The sequence below is a fragment of the Lepisosteus oculatus genome, chromosome 2 (assembly GCF_040954835.1).
Source record: "Lepisosteus oculatus isolate fLepOcu1 chromosome 2, fLepOcu1.hap2, whole genome shotgun sequence".
In the NCBI taxonomy this organism is placed as follows: Eukaryota; Metazoa; Chordata; class Actinopteri; order Semionotiformes; family Lepisosteidae; genus Lepisosteus; species Lepisosteus oculatus.
In genome coordinates, this window is record NC_090697.1 from 17,022,217 (window position 1) to 17,040,102 (window position 17,886).

A 17,886-nucleotide genomic window follows, 5' to 3' on the forward strand; every position below is an offset into this window, starting at 1 on the left:
CTTAACAATAAAAAGTAACGTGATATTTCATGTTATTTCTCCTTCAGTAGCCTGTTTCCAGCATGTTTTATGGGCATGGCCACAGACTTTGCTGAACACCTTTCATAAGCTGCCAGATCTGCTTCAGAATAGCCTTTATTACAAACACTGTAGCTTGCTGCTACAGTACATTCTCACATTTGTTGGAGAGAAAATACTAAGCTTTTTTTTTGTTTATGCCTTTGTATCTTAAATCTACTGGAATGTATTCAACTTAGTTTTCAATTTCTATGAAAAAATACAAGTTTACTTCAGCAACATTCTTTACATACTGTATACAGTGTACGTTTGTGAATGCAAGCCACATTTTTATTTCTAATCAGTAACCTGTTTTGAGTATAATATGAGAGGCTGTGCTACAGTATGTCTGTAGAAGATAGCAGAGTTTACATATATCCTCCTGAGTTTGAAATGCCAAAACAATTCTGACACAATGACAATATACTGTATGTGTGGGAAAAAAAGAAAAGTGTGAACGCTAAATGGTTCATCAGTAAACTACATTAATGAAGTAATGTGACACATCAAAGGGAATATTTTCCCAATCTGGGAGTGTTGTTGCCAGGAACATTGCAATGTGAAGCGGTGTAACAGGAGCCGGTGACTCCCGTGAAGTGCGTAGTTTAGGACCCTGTGCAGACGGTATAATCCGGAAGAGACTGGAGAAGAGCTACAGGGAAAATACAGTGAGGAACGGAAGGGATGGCGAACAGGGGGCAGTGCTGATAGTGATCCAGGTGCATGGGAGGATCACGCACAAACGAGTCCAAAACAGTCCAAATAGGAAAACCGGGGCACAGTCCATCCAAAACCAGGAGATCCATCCAAGACAAGACACAAATAAAAACAGGGAATGGGGACATGGAAGCAGAAACAAGAAAGTTTAAAAGAAGGGTAACGAGGCCAGGCAGTCTAAGCCCCGTACTCAGCTGAACGCAGTTCTGAAGCCTCTGCCCTCAAGCCGCGGACGTGAGGCAACTACTGTAGATGCTAGGTGGGCCTCCAGACCTCTGGGCCTCCGTCTTCCAGTTTAGATCCCTGAGCTTCAGAGGCATGAGGTTTAAATAATATATGGGGAACAAGGGGCACTAAAATACTAAAGGGTCGGAGATTTGATGTACATCAGGCAAGTAAAGGACTTAAGGGAAATCCTGCAAAGCTGGAACCCAAAGGTGGGTTATTTCCATAGACTTGCTGTAATACTGCTATCAAAGAATCTGATTTACATGATATTTTCAGTTGGAGAATACAAAAATACCCATAAAGCATTTCTATTGGGAATATAGTGTACAGTTTAGAATACTTACACCACATACTAATTACATGTGATTTAAAAAATAGTAATGTAAAAAATAATTCTATGCCACAGAGAAGAACAATTTGAAATATCCATACCTGGACACAGTTTGAAAGTATACAGGACATTTCCTAGCCCTTAATATTTGTCCCTTAACAAGAATGTAAGATATTTTAGTAGTTTAGCAATTATTAGAAAACAGTTATAGCTTTATAAATTATAATTAAACTCTCAGTATTTAATTGCAATTGTATTTGTAGTACTAGAAACACAAATTCAATATCTTTTCAGCTACTTTTTTAAAAAATCAGTAAAAACAGAATATTGCCATATTCCAAGACTGTGAACTGTCAGCCATAAATCCTGAAAAATGGTCATGCGAAGTCACACAGATAATCTTTTGAGGAAGCCAGCGTTTTATCCCATTTCTCTCTGTTTCATCAGTTTAGGAGCCGTGGCAGAGGTGTCTGCTGCTGGCGTAACTGGAACTGGTACCCACAACACAGGGGTAGATCATGGCATTCTGTCTACGCAGGTGAGATCACAACGTGTTTTTTTTATTCTCCTTTAAGCAAGAAGCAGGTCTGTCAGAGGAAACATAATGTCTTATTGTGTTCCTCGCGGTAGGTTGCTTTTAGCAGCCTTTCAAAGCCAGATCTCTGGAGGAAATGATTATTCAGTCTGTCTATACGTATTATCTAGAAAGGAGAAAAAAACATCAACATGCTTGATCTACTCTTTTCTGGCTCCATAGAGTATTTCCTCTTTAGAAGGCTGGCATTGTAGTAGATAAAAAGGTATTACAGAAACTATTGAGCACACTTTAAGGTGATATTTTGAAGAAACACATTAAAACCAAGGTGGAGCTTTCCTCTGGCTGTGGTATTTTTTTTTTTTTAAATTAAATAATAATGGAAATCTTCAATTGTCTGTGCTGCTCAATATAATATATTGTATTCAGACCATATTTATATTTCCTTACTTGTACTGTGAAAAAATATAAAATATGCAGTAGGCAAAGGTCTATGTGAAAATAAAATAATGGAAACCCTTCCTGGGATTTTAACTTTTATTTTAAACAGTTAAATTAATTTACTTTGGGATTATACAGAAAATACAGCAAATAAATATTCATGAGAAAAGATAAACTCATAATTAAAACACGTGCATGATCTCAATTAATCATAGTATAAGAGGTAGCTTATCAGCTCTTCCTATTTTGATGTGGGAAACATCGCAAAGCAATGAACAACATTTTTATATTTTTTGGTTGGGTTAGTAAAGACTTCTCCTTTTTCCTTTTACTGCTTGGCATTGTCCCAGTAATGATGACACAGGTGTTTCATCTGCAGAGGTTTGTGCCTGTTTAGTGTTGTGTTCCAAGACAGGTGTTCCCAGAGTTAAGTGCTAGATTTCACAGATAAAAAACCAATGGGAATCTGCAACCTGACAAGCTGCCCAGTTAAACAGAACTCAGGCTCATCAAATAATTGATCTAAGTAGGTGCCTGAGCACATTATTTAATAAGCGTGTACTAACATGACAGCAGCATCTGGACCAAGGAAATTAATGTTATTAAAATAATCTGGAGGGGATTTGGTTGTTGTTTAGCCCTGCTCTTTTTCTTAAAAGGCACATCCACTTAATATCAAGTCTGTTAATCAAGAAGTAAAAAGTTCAGTAAATCCTGAATTACTGTTATTTCATGTATAATATGTGATGGCAGCTTTATTTTGCCAACAGTGTGATACATTGATTGTTTTAGAAATTTGCAGAATTGGTTAAACTGAAAATGGTAATATAGTTTTGTGATGTTACAGAAAATGTTCTGCAAATGTGGTCAACAAACAACGAATCCTACTTGATCCAGTCAATATCCATTGCCCATGTTATGCACCCCAAACAGCAAATTACACATTTCCTAGTGTTTTCTTATTTTTATCTACGAAGAGGGTCACAACAGTCTTAACTTCTGATCTGCTGTTGAGAAAATTCTTGGACATTAATTGAAGAGAAAAGCTGTTGTTAACTTCATATTTATATGTGGTTCACAAAGATCCATCAAAACAGTCTTTTAAAATAGTCTCACTTAAAGGGATCATACACAAGTACTGTATCAGTATAATTTAAAATACCTTTTACAATTGCTTGTCAAGACTCCAAATAATATATACAGTAGGTTTGTTTTCCAAAACACTTGAATTCTTGAAGGCAACTGTAAATGATTTATAAATGTGAATATGTGCCTATTATTTCGGAGGTTACATTCACTTGTTCTTCATGAAAGGAAGAAATATTTTCCTCTTGAAAAAACTTGATCTTGACATGAAAGTATTCAGAGGTTGTGCAAATGCCAGAGAAGGAAAGGAAAAATGTTTTTCAGGCCATCTAATCATTTTTGCATTCTGGTACTAGTTGTCACTTATGTTATTAAGAATGTATTTTTTTCTAAATGTCTGTAGCTCTGCTACACCTTTACTAGAGACAACAAGATCATGTTCGGTGATGAGCTTTTTTAAAATTTTTTCTTCCAAAATGATATGTACATATTTATATTTATAGTACAGTGTAAATGGTTTACATTAGTTCTAAGATTAATATATTTGGAAATGGCTAGATAATATCAAATCATTTTGATTTGTAAGAGCAAGGTAATGTAACTTCCTGCTCATTGAAATAAGCTACAGTACAGTCAGGCTGACAAATTTTAAATTCTTCAAGCAAAAATAAGCTCTTCAAGTTTGTTAAAATCAGCTACTTTGCAAGCAGTACGCCACTTCTCATAGGGTACCACTTTCTTTCGTGCAAACTCAACAAAAATTTGATTATTTTATCATTTCAAAACCTTGGATGATTCATAGTATAATCAAAACAAAACACCTGCTGGGTCTCGTCTCCCGACATTCCACATGAATCATATGATGTCATATCCAGAGATGTACCGAAACAGTAGAGAACACTACCAAGAACTGCAGTGTGATTGTATACTGTATACATATACTGTATATACAGTATGATACAGTATGGTTTAAAAGCTGCCACAGTACATTATGTGTGAAATATGTTTCATAATCAAAATTTAAATTGTTTCCTGCTTACTTGTTGCTGAAATTTGCATTACATTAGGTACGTTAGATACTGTATATGTTATGTTATACTTCAATTTTTAGCAAAATTTCCTTTTAGTTGTAAAATTAATATATACCATATTTATATTCCATATTAAGCAGATTTAAACATGCACAATAGAGAAACAGATTAAATTCAGCAATTGTTTCATTAACATCTAATGCACCACAACTGCCACATATCGATGGTCTTTGGCCAGTGAATTACGTAACGCAACACACCACGTTACAGGCAAAATGCAAATTGATTCCTGAATCTCATGTCAATCTCCTCAGCAAACATGATGTGTGAGCAAGAAAACAAAGGACACCATCAGCTCAGCTCTTATTACCTGACACGCACAAGCACAAAACAATTGTACACACACAGTTGTGAATAGCTACATCCACCCAGTGTGTGTGACTGTCTAACTGCTTCTGGCTAGTACAAGATTTTGTTTTTGTGTTAGTGTTATGTGCTCTCTCTCACTTTGTTTATTTGTGTTGTGTGTATTTACCCCTGCATACTGTCTTTACTAATTTTGTTGATCTGTGTTTAAGTGCATGGTTGGAAGCCTAGATTTAAAAAGAGTTTGCAGGTGTGTGAATAATGGTTGGTCCTGTATTTTCAAAGAGGAGTATAAGCTGTCTCACAGAGCTTTAGTATGACTGATTGGCTTTGAGGAGTATTGTGTGAATCATTTTGTTGATTTGAGTGAAGGCGCAAAGTTTGTATGTACTCATTTTTTTGTTTACTTGTTTATTCTTGCCTGCACTGTACCTCATAAATTAAAAGATCATAATTAGCACTTAGTTCTCAAAACACCTGTCTTGGAACACAACACAGGCACAAATCTCTGTAGATGAAACACCGGTATCATCACTAGTGGAAAGCTGCCAAAGAAGCAAAAGTAAAAGTTGGAAAAGGAAAGCACTTAAATAAAGGACTTCATGCAAGTGTTTTAAGTGCATGATGTTTTTTTAGTTAAGATATTGTTAGTTATATTTGATATTTCAAGTGTTTGTAGACTTTGTCATGTTCTAGTACAGCACAAGAAATAGAGGAGAAAATGAAAAAGCATGTGAATGAGACAAGCATTTGATCAATACTCTGAAAGCAAATGTCGATGCGTGATGAAGCTCTGATGTGTCCTTCAGGTCGTGCGTCTGAGTCTGATGACTGCCAGTGGAGAGGTACTGCACTGCTCAGAGTCAGTGAATGAAGACATCTTTCAGGCTGCTAGGCTTCACCTGGGCTGTCTGGGAGTCATCATCACCATCACCTTCCAGTGCCAGCCTGCCTTTCGACTTCATGAGCGCCAGTTCCCCTCCACACTCACAGAGGTTAGTCTTGGTGGACACAGGTTGTTCTCTTACATTTTGTATGTGAAAATATCGGTGCATCAGGGGTCTCAAAGTCAGTTTCTGAAGGTGTTTTTATTTCACCTGAGGACTGTTATAATTACATAGTTGTTCTTAATTGATTTGTTTAATAGACTACTCAGGATTTAACCTGAAATATAGAAGACCCTAATGACACTGTGTTTACACACTGGCTTACTTTGTTAGGGGCATTATCTGGGGGAAAAAAGCCAGGTTTGTAACATTCCAACCATTTCACAAATTGAATGACATTTGCCACTATGTTTTCATTATCCTTAATCATGACTAAAACTTTCATTGAATTTCTGATGTTGGATGAAAAGTATAGATACTAGTTATCCTCCATTTCATGAAGGCTTATGACTAAAAACAGTAAATCAAATCATTCATTCCTTAGCTACTATATCAGTGCCATTGATTCAGATTTCATTTGTTGGTTAAGTCCATAGATCGTTTTTTTCAACATCTATTCCATGATTTTAACCTATAAGGCTGACAAATGCATCTATGCTTTGTAGAAATACAGTATATTGTTAGACTTAGGGACAATAGACACAGAAAATGAGCTGAGAGGGTTAGTCAATAAGCAAAATAGTCATAACCCCCAAATTGTAAAGCTTTTACAACAATATACCTGAGCAGTTAGCATAATTAAATGCAAATAAGTTCTTTGTTCTTTAGCACAGCTTCGGTGAAATAGTAATAAAACAGGCATACATGGTTAAACAAATATTTAATATTCATTAGTAATAATACACAAACTAAACAACACACAAATACAATAAAACATACAATATACTGTACTGTACAAGCTACACTACACTACTTACAAAAAAGGTGTCTTGATGTCCTACATCTTGACCAACCAGAAGAATCTGAGACTGCTTCCTACCATGAGAATCCTATAAACCCATTAACCTCACCAGCCCAAAAGTAGAGATACTGTAAGATAAGATCACTTTATTGACCATTCTGTATACTTGTATTAGGAATTTGTCTTTTCACATACCCCGACTTGCTCTCCATGAGACACAGAGACAGGGAGAGAAGCTTGGGGTCAGAGTGCAGGGTCAGCCATTTATATGGCGCCCCTGGAGCAGCTGGGGTTAAGGGCCTTGCTCAGGGGCCCAACGGAGTAGGATTCCTCTGTTGGCAAACTTCCAGTCTCAGGCACAGATCCTTAGCCGCAGAACCACCACACCACCCTCGGATAAATCTGCCTTCCACACCAAACAGAATACACTCTAGAGTTAAATTTCTCACTCTATAAACCTGATGCTACAAAATGAATGGGAACCTATCTCCCTAATCTAAAAAGTGCATCCGCGAACTGGAAAAGATCTATTTTTAACCCAGTAATTTAGGAGTTTTCTAAAAACAACAGAATGGCAGTCTCCCTTAACAAGGTTCAAATACATAGCTTGAATCTGTTCTCAAAGGCTGATCGGAACAAAAACTTCATGTCTGACACTGTCTCTTCTCTTGCCTTGTGTCTTCCTGTTCTTTCTCCTGTCCCACTTTCTCTCCTCTCTGTCTGACTCACTGCCTTCCAGCCTGGTTTTATCCTCTGTTCCTCTATTGTTGAAGACTCTTAATCATAAGTATCCAGTACTTTATCAACCCAGGTAAACCAGAAGATTCCTATGATCCGTGTGTCTCAGACCCTCTTCCACTCATGAAACACCTTTCTTGCAAGTTCCTTTCTTGCTTTGAAGCTCCCGAGAACTACCCATGTTGACACTTGCTACAGTAGGTGTTTGAGTACCCCCCATGTAGCTGTAACAATAATTTCCCTTCATATTAGACAACAAATGTTCACGGTTTCACAGTTACGAAGGTTACATTGATGTGGTCCACTCTAAAATGACCCAGAAATTTTTCACCTTCTGTTGTAGAAATATTCAGTTTAATCTAAGAGATTCAATAGTGGTTAACAGATGAAGTCATTTCATAGTACAAGGTACACATGAATATAATTCTCTTATACCTAAGTATAAGGGTCATATTTTGAAGATTATTACTGTGACACAGTAGGTCTTACATTCAAAACACTAAGGCGTTTAAATATGCTTTGGAAGCTATGGGGATTTTAATATTTATCATTTGATTCATGTGTGAGAGTGGAGGAAAGATAGTGCTCTAGGCTTGATGGTAATCCAGGCAAGACTGGCAACATTTGTTGACTTTAGATTTTTTTTTCATAAAAGGATTAGACCTGCGTACTGTCTTTTTGACATATTGATGAGACGATTTTGCAGTTAGTGTGTTTGTCAAGTAGCGGTGGTTACATCCATTGAGTTCTTCAATAGCTAAGAAGATCTTATGTGGGGAAATTAATATAAAGTGTTTGAAACTTTTTCTTACTGCTCATGAGACAAAGAATGAAAAGATAACCCTAATATCTTTGAGCTTCTAGAGTAATTCACAAAAATTCAGCCTTTTACAGGAGGTTATGCAAACACAGGACTGTTCAACCAATAAGGCCTACCCAGGATTGATTATTGAGACTACTGTATACAGGTTTGCAAGCTGAATAATTCATCATTTATAACAAATAATAGAAATCAAACTAAAAATGATATTGGAAGTCATGAACAATAGTTTTAAGTGAGTATGATGCATTCAGTTACATTCTATACACAATTTCAAAATGAATGTTCCATGTTTCATACATTTCATGTTTAATGCATTTTATTCTAAATTTTTATATTTTCTAACACTTCAGGTTAAAAGAACAAAGATTCCATATTTATTTCCAAGGTAGTACCTTACTGTAGCACACTCAAATCATTTTGTGTTTGAAGTAATAGCAATTATATTATCAATTTGTTCTTCCAGTAAATACTCAAGTAACCGGTCTACAAGAGACGCTGTGGTTGAAAAATGTAAACTGTCATTTAATTAAAAATAGACTGCAGCTGAGACTATTACCACAAATGCATTTATGCAAGAACTCATATCCGTTCAGGTCTCTTTTTGAATGAATTAAACAGGTGGGCTGCAGTGTACTTTCTACAATGGTGTGTATCTAATGAGCAATTTATCAAAAACTGACAATGCATATAGTAAAAGACATCAATTTGATAAAAGGCTTTCAGAGGCAATTATGTGTATCAAATTTCAATTTTCATGTAGAGAGACATTATTAATTAAAATAAGCCTCTTTCCATCTCTCTATAATTGATCCAGTAAAATGTTTTCGTTAGCCAATAGTTATGATTTCCTGATTAAATTTTCTCCTTACATTTTGTCTGTTACATATTTTATTCATCCCGGTGGCAAGTTTATTTGAACACCAAGGTTACTTTCAACAGATGGTATAAGGTCTGCAAATACTAGCTGCAGTTTACTGCTCTGTAGAAAATGCCATATTCCTATTAACGGATTTAATAAGCTCTTTTGGTTCATCTGTTGGCCAGTTATCTAAAGGCCCACTGATTTTGCAAAGGCAAAGTGTAGCAATGTGTATTATTAAAGTATCAAAAGTGTTATCTCTTAAAGGAAGAGAGCAGTACGTTTGCAGTAACCTCCAAAATAAAGTGTTTCTGGTCTTTTCTGTTAATAATTAAAATTAAAAAAGGTATTAGATCTGCATGTTGTTCAATATAACAATTTTAATTTCATGGTTCAGTTTTATTTTTATATATGTTAAAATAGGCATTCAAAATTTCTGTGCATGAAAAAACTTTTTCCAGCATATTTTATAAGAAATAAGTTTTACTAACCACAGATCTATTAGAAATGCCATTTTTTATTGGATTCAATAATGTCTGAATTTCTAAAACACTTGTTATTCAAATGTATAGCTGAAGCTGCTCTTTAGGATACTGGTGATCATGGAGACCCAAAGGGTCCCAAAGCATTTTACATGTACTGTAGGATATTCACTTCACCCACCACTGACTTGCAGCTAATAGCCCCACTACAGAGCAAATCAGAAAAAGAAGTGGGAAGTTGCTTCACTTATTGAATCAAGGGACGGTTTTGGGTAGGACAGAGTATGCAAGTACAGAGTGGAATTAAGACAAGACATTATGCTAACGCTTTCCAAACTAGATTTATAATTTTGCTTGGGGTTCCCTTATACTGTATAATGGGTAGCAGACAATTGTTGAGCACCATAAATTTTGAGTATGTTTGATTGGACTAGGGTAAATGGGTATTAGAAATATTATAGTATATCATTAGAAGGGAGTGAGAACTATATTTGGGTGTTTACATGTAATTATTTTAAGACTAACAGTGTTTAACTCTGCTCCTGTACTGACATAATTCAATGTAAGGACTCATACAGAAAGCCATGTCAGCCATTTATACGGTCCCCCTGGAGCAGTTGGGGTTAACGGCCTTGTTCAGGGGCCCACCGGAGTAGGATTCCTCTGCCAGCTGTGGGATACGAACCGGCAATCTTCCAGCCACAGACGCAGATCCTTAGCCACTGCACCGCCCCTGTCCCTGTACAGGATGTACAGTACGTGTTACATCCTGAATGGTGAATGTAACAGTAAGAGTTGAGCAATGTACATTTAAAGCAATCTTAATCTTAATATGTATGAACACTTAATCTATATATACGCAGAGGCAGTAGGGTATACATTCTTGAAAATTACTTAAAATGTGCCTTTTCACTTATTCAGCTTCTATTCGTTTTTTAATAAGAAATTGTTTCCTCCACTTTGTACAACCTAATCACTAGGTCTCCTGATGTGACCATTAATCCCACTTAAAACTTCCATCAAGCAGGTCAATAAAAGTCTCATTGCACTATACCTCCCATCAGTGGAGCGTCCAGCTTGAATTGAGCATGTGATTAAACTGAACTTCAATGAGATCTCAGTGCCGAATCTGTCCATAGTATGAAAAACAGCCTTGTGAAATGTGCTATGGGATTAATTTTAGTCTCTTTATGGCTCTATACATCTACTGTTCGGATCGGAAATAGCTCAATGAATTTAGTTAAAAGTTAATGAGATGGTAACATTCCATTTTCTTGTGCTTTTTAGTATAGCCACACCTTCACCAGAGACATTTTGATGTAATTCTAGTTCGAATGCATTTCTGGAGGTTTATGGATGGCGGAGGGCTCTAACAGAGACCTTTGAATCAGGTCATTATTGAAAACCACCACTTAATGTAAAAGCAGTAAGCCACATGTTCCAAACAAGTCTTCAATTTCAGATGTATGGCTCATTCTCAGAAACTGTAGAAGGATCCATGAAATGAACTTTCATTCCTGACCCCAGATGTGTACATACAGTATACCCTGAATCGCAAAAAAATAGAATTGTACCATGTGTGATATAATCACTTCCAGGATTGAAATAGTTATAGAAGGGAAGCAGTGGCGACTGAACCCTGCAGTGAATTTTACTGTGGTGGAAATTGTGGAAAATAAATTTTTGCCTTCCATGTTTATTCATAAAGGTCTTCAGAATTTGTGGTTAAAAAAAGCAGTTTATTTTCAGTTCAAACTTTATCTCCTAGGGGAAATTTGTTTTAAGGTAAAATCCTACACAACATTGCAACAAAGATGGATTAACATTACCAACAAAACAGACAGTTCTGTAGTGTTTCAGGAGATAGAGTAAGCAAGTTGCTTCACATTGTATGAGAGTAAGATTGTAATGAAGATGAAAGATTTGCTGAGTCTGTAACTTTTACATCTCTGGACACAGAGGAGTTTCCCATTTGGTAGTAGTGTAAATTTTCATTGGAGGGAGTGAGCCAGACAATCCATAATGCTCTTAGCCTTCTTCTCTATACAGCACCAGCAAAGCCTAGTAGAAGCTCTTATGTTTTATGTCAGAACAGAGTAATATAAAACACTTCAAAGGAGTGGGACTAAGATTATTTATGATTCTAAAAGCCAAACAGGCATCTCTAAAGTACCTGAAATTATCAAATGAAGCAGAAAAAGACTTTAATTCTTAATTATATTCCAATTGTGACAATGTATTGATTTTTATGTCAAGTACTTTCAGTGTTTTCTTGTACAATGCATACAGGGTTTTGAGCATAGTTTTTCAAACTGTTTGTAGAGGATATTTCAGTTGATAAGATTTTCCCCACTGCTTTTGCTGCTTATCTTTACTTATTTTCCCCAAATATTACAATTAACATTAATGATGTTGCCAAACCAAAACATTTTCAATAAATTATTTAGCAGTAAAGTGTTGAAATACAAATAGTTCTATCTACCTTAAAAAAGTCTGTTGACTTTTTTAAATAAATGTTGATACGTCATTTGTCCCATCTCAGGTTTTTGTCTATGATCAGTTCCAAGACTTGTAGTCATTGACAACCTCTAAACTCTGACCATTAATTAAACGTGGTTGGAAGGGTATTTTGGTTTCCCTAAAATCAATGATCATTTCCTCTGTCTTTAAAACATTTGACATCAAAGGGAACTCATCAAAACATTTAGTAAAATCACTTGGAAAGGGCCCATAATGATATTCCTTTATTAAGCTGACCAGGGTTGTGTCACCTGCAAGCATGACGAGAGTGTTGACTGAGTGTTTGATCTTAGAATTGGTAGAGTATAAAATGTACAATATGAGAGACAAGACACAGCCCTGTAGTGATAAAGTAGAACTGTAGCTTATATCAGATGACCATTTACCCACTTTGACCTGTTGAGACCCATTAAGAGGTTGAGAACCCATCCTTTCACATTACTGTTTAATTTGAAGTTCTTTGAGAGTTTCTGTGCTTGCAAGAGTTGTTGTACTGCATTGAAAGCATAGTAAAAGTCACCAAATAAGATTCTTACAAACATCTTTGCTTGGCCAATATGATAATAAACCACATTAAACAATGTATCTTCTTCCCCCTCCTTTCTCTGTATGTAAACTGCAGTAAGATTCCATGTGTTCTTTGTAATGTGTTGCTTCACTATTCTCTCCAGACTTTTTATTGGAAGAGATGTTTAGGTTAAGTTAAGTTTATTGACCAGGGGCAGTGCGCAACTCTTAAGCTGCACTAAAGTTCACTAAAAAATATGTATTTACAGTAGCTCAAAAAAGTTTTCACCCCATTTGGCATTTTTCACATTTCATTTTCTTACATCATGGAATCAAAACAGATTTGTTTGGGAATTCTTCCCACAGATCAGCACAAAGCATTCTGTAATGCCAAATGTAAAAACAACTCTAAAGCTTTTTCGTAATTACAAATAAAAAACAAACAATAATTCTTCAGAGGACACAGAATTATTTAATGGAGTCCACCTGTGTACAATCAAAGTTTTTCAAATGACTGCAAAATATATACACTTGTCTGTGAGAGATCCAACAGTTGGTTAGGGAATTTCCAAACATAAGCTTCAGCATCAAGATAAAAAAACCAAAGAGGCCTATGGCAACTCTGACAGAGCTACAGTCTTCCATGGCAGAGATGGGAGAAATTGATCATACTGTAGGACAATGATAGCCTGGGCACTTTACAAACCTGCACTTTATGGGTGTTGGCAGAAAGAAAACCATTATTGAAGAAAACACACATAAAATCTCATTTTGCCATAAGTTTGCCATAAGGCATGTGGGAGATCTACACATGGTGATGCCTGCGTGTTTGCGTGCGATTTGTGACACAAAGCTGGTACAGACTTACCCAGATAGACTCACTGCTGTAAATGCAAGTAAAGGTGCTTCTACCAAGTATTCAAACAAGGAGTTTGAATACTTATGTAATCAGTTATTATGGTCTGTTTTTATATGTGATTAATTAAGAACAATTTTAGTGTTGTTTTTGTTATTCTTTGACATTACAGAGTACAGTCTGTTGTGTTCAGTGATCCCAAAAAAATCCCAAATACATTTATTTTGATTCCATTATGTAAGTAAAATAAATATGAAAAATGCCAAAGGGGGTGAATATTTTTATAGCCACTGTACATCTATAGTTCCTGGGCAGGACACAACCAACAAACTACAAGATATAGACATAAAAAACTATTAAGACACACCACATGGCACATAGATATTTTGTAGATATACAAATGGTGAAGTGCAATAAAAAAGAGAACACAAAATACAAAAATAATGACATGATAAATAAATAAAATACTGTGTATCAAAGATTGTAGTTGCAAGTCAATTTAGATCATCACTTATCAAGTTCTGTGGATTTACATACATCTAAATGGTATTATTTCAATTAAACATAAAAGCATAGTATGATTTATGACATAATTACAAATATAAGAAGGCGAGAGTGATTGTTAACTTAATTTGATTATTATCAGTGAATCATAGCATAAAGTTAGATTCTGAATATAAAGTGAATGGTCAATGACATGATGTTAGTCTTTGACAGAGACATTAAAACATTAGTCATCACATGACTAATTTTGCTTTAAGCCATGGTTTCTCTTGAGTTCTAAATTATATAAAAGCAGATGGTTGTTCACTACTAGATTTATTGTATTTCAGAAGCCATAAACTCAGAAGCTCTAACCGAAAATGCTGACTTTCCAAATTCAGCGGCTTTATACAGCACTAAACAATCAAGCCTAGTAGAGGCTTTTGTGTTTCTAATATTGTCAGAACAGAGGAATATAAAACATTTCAAAGGCGGGGGCCTAATATTATGATTCTAAAAACCAAACAGGCATCTGCAAAGTAATATCAAATGAAGCAGAAGTACTGTAGATTGTAATTCTTAATTACATTGCAATAGTGATGTGTTCATTTTGTTTCTAGTACTTTCAGTCTTGTACAATACATACAGGGGTCTGAGCTTACAATTTCCTGCTTCTGATCAACTGAAGCCCTGTCATGTCTTCCTGGTATCATATAGTATCACATGGTATATATAGCTATGGTATTCTCTATTTTTTCCCTGTCCCAATTCTTAGCTTTCCTGATCTCCCTTTTCACCTCTGTCTGCACTGCTGTCTTGAGGTCTGTGTCCCCTTGAGAAAAAGCATGTTTCTCTTTAAGGAGTACGTGCTTGAGACTCTAAGTTATCGAGTGTTTGTTATTGGGGAAAAAAACCTCAAAGCTTCATTTGGTAGGAATAATTGAGTCTACACAGAAAGAAATGAAATCAAATACTACATCACTTACATCTACTACATCATTTAACAATTGCTGTGAATATCCTTTGATATGTGCTTAAAAACATCCCGTTGTGTGCAGTCTAAAGAACCTTGTCGCTGGTCCTTTACTTTCTTTGTCCCAGACCTTTACTGTTCTCATTTTTCATTTGCTTCTCTTGAACTGCAGCTGACAGATTGGACAGAGAAGTACTGTGTTGTAATCATAATTGCCCTGTGGAGGACTGGCAAGGAACATGTAGTCACATTCTATTTTATGCATTATAAGGAGATTTGCAGTCTTGTCTAAAATTAGTTTAAAATGAAGAAATATAGTGGCATTAACATTATAGTGGTCAAGTGAAATTGCTGGAGTGAAAAGAACATTTATTCATCTGGAATTAATCTACTGTAGAATACATCTAGAATTAATTAACAAAAGTTTAAAAAGAACTGTGATGATAAGGCACTTAGAAGATGAAACTGAAAGTATGACAAAAATAAAATGTCAGTCGCTCTGTATTTATTTGTTAGAAGTATTTAGAATTGAAACTACACAGAGACACAAATTGAAACGTTTTCCTCTGAAGCAATATGCTTTCATTTTTCTTGTCATTTTTTTACTTCTAAAGAGGAAATTGTAGGGTTTTGAAGTTATGTCAAAGAAAATGGAAGTGCACTTGCTTTTAACTAGGTGTGTTTTCACATAAACAGGAGAATTTGTATGTGTGAGACTAATAATGAAACCTTGAAGCTGACAGATCATTGTGAGTTTATTACAGAATATGATGATACCATACAAATTCCATACAAATACTATTCTTTGTCTATTCTAGGCCACAGCTTTACTATAACTAGATACGATGCACATTTTCATGGTTTTGGTCAGATACAGTATACTTGGTAGCTTTGTAGTCCTGATCTCCACTGAGACTGAATGGTGTAGTAATTAACCATATCTTTCACTGCAGGGAGTTTCAATATCTTAATGTGATGTTCCTCAGTGTAGCAACTGCATTATGGACTAGCTTGTTAGTATTGACCCCTGAAGCTAAGCTAATGCATTTGTCACTAAGAAGGTACATGAACTGTTAAACAGTGGTCTCCGTGAGCCAGCTGCTCTGTTCAAAGACTTCCCTTTAAACAGAATTGACAGAATCTTTGCAGCTTGTCGTATTGTATTTAACTAGAGATTTGCTTTTCTGTGCTACTTCAGAATGGTGGGTTATCTGTCTATACAAATTCTTTCTTCAAAGGAAAGGACATACTTCCATTATTTACTAAGCTGAACAATTTTCTAAGGAAAAATATATCTATTCTTTAAGCAAGAAATCAAAAAAGATTAGGGTTTTTTTTCAAATTGCTTTCCAGGTTATTGATAATATCTGAATGAAGAAACCATTAGAAGTTAGCCAAACAATACAGTACGTAGCCTGTATATTAAACCATCTAAGACCAGGATTAAATCATATGTGTGGCACAGTTAGCAATCAAAAATTCAAGACCCAATTTTAAATAATTAAAACCTAATTAAAAATAAATAAAAAATTAAAATTAAATAATTAAAACGTATTGTAACCAACACAGGAAATGAAAACTGACCCTGTGTTTTTTTTTAATCAAAAAGATAGCATACAGGCTATTAATGTCATGTGTCGTAAATAGCCATCCATACATTTCCCAACTGCTTCACCCAAGAGCCATGGGGCAGCCGGAGCCTATGCCAGCAAGGAGTCCTAAGGCAAGAGACGCCCTAAAAGGTAGACTAGTTCATAATACAGTCCTGTCTAAAATTTACTGAAGCACAATAAACACAAATAACATCCATTATAAGCAACTGACCTATGCCTGCAGGGCACCATTGATATTCCTGAAATTTTAACATATACAATGTTTATTTTTAACTTGGTTTAGTATTTGCACATTACATGAATGTGCTATTGTTCCACATAAGAAATATTTAACTTTTAACAGATTTTAAAATATTAAACAGATTTATCAGAATTTTACATTTTGTCTGTTAAATCCAAAGTCCATTCACATAAATGTTTACTGTATATAAAAAATGGATTTCTGAGATATTTAATAATAATAATAATAATAATAATAATAATAATAATAATAATAATTGTTGTTGTTGTTATTATTATTATTATTTATGGTCATTCATATACTGTATGATGTCACCAAGCATCAAGCCATCCTCAAAAGGAAAATCTGTTATTTTCAAATCTGAAAATCTTAAAATACATGACACCTACAGCACTACAGAGTATCGATAAATGACAGAAATATCATATACAATATATACAAAATATCATATATACAAAAATGTCTTTTTCTAATTAATAATTTGTTCTTTGGTGTTTAGTGTGTGTAACCTACACAAATATGTATCTCAGTAGTAATGAATTATTTACATAAATAAATCAAATTAATTTGTATAGTATTTTTTCTCTAGCAAAACCTTTTTATTCACTTGTTCAAGTGACCATTGTTGGTTGTTAAACTAATTAGAGGCAAAAACCACTTTTCTGTTGCTGCCTAATTGTGTGGCACATAAACCTTCCTGAAAATGTTAACTGACAGATCATCTGAGATCTGTGCTTTACTGCACAGCATGGGAATATCTACTAATTACCTTCATTTAAGACCTAGTTACTATACTTGTGTACAAAGCAAGATGAATCAACATCTAAGCATCAAAATCTAGTGAAATATATATAGATGATCCAAATTAAAATATTTTAAGTAAAGTGACAAATACAATAGGATGATAATTGTTTTCATTGCCTTCCTTCCCTTAAATATATAATTTTAATAATTTATTGGCTGTTTTAGATTTTGTCAATATGCAAGATGATTAGTGTACTATGGAAAGCATGTAATTCAAATAATTTTTATTAAGACTTGCCAAGGTAAAAATATACATGGTTTATAAAGAAACACACTTTATGTGGTCATCAATCAACCAGAGTCATTTCCATTGAATTGTAATGGTTTAGTATTGGGTTACCCTTCAT

The 17,886-nt window shown here is 34.9% G+C and overlaps 1 protein-coding gene across 1 annotated transcript in view; it reads left to right on the forward strand.

Annotated features, from left to right (window-relative positions):
- The window catches only part of LOC102697922 (L-gulonolactone oxidase-like), an 81,655-nt gene that overhangs the window by 24,316 nt on the left and 39,453 nt on the right, over window positions 1–17,886 (forward strand). The window contains exons 5-6 of the mRNA XM_015352295.2: window positions 1,781–1,871; window positions 5,602–5,787. Of these exons, the coding sequence (XP_015207781.2) occupies window positions 1,781–1,871; window positions 5,602–5,787 (277 nt within the window). The remainder of the gene's footprint in view (window positions 1–1,780; window positions 1,872–5,601; window positions 5,788–17,886) is intronic.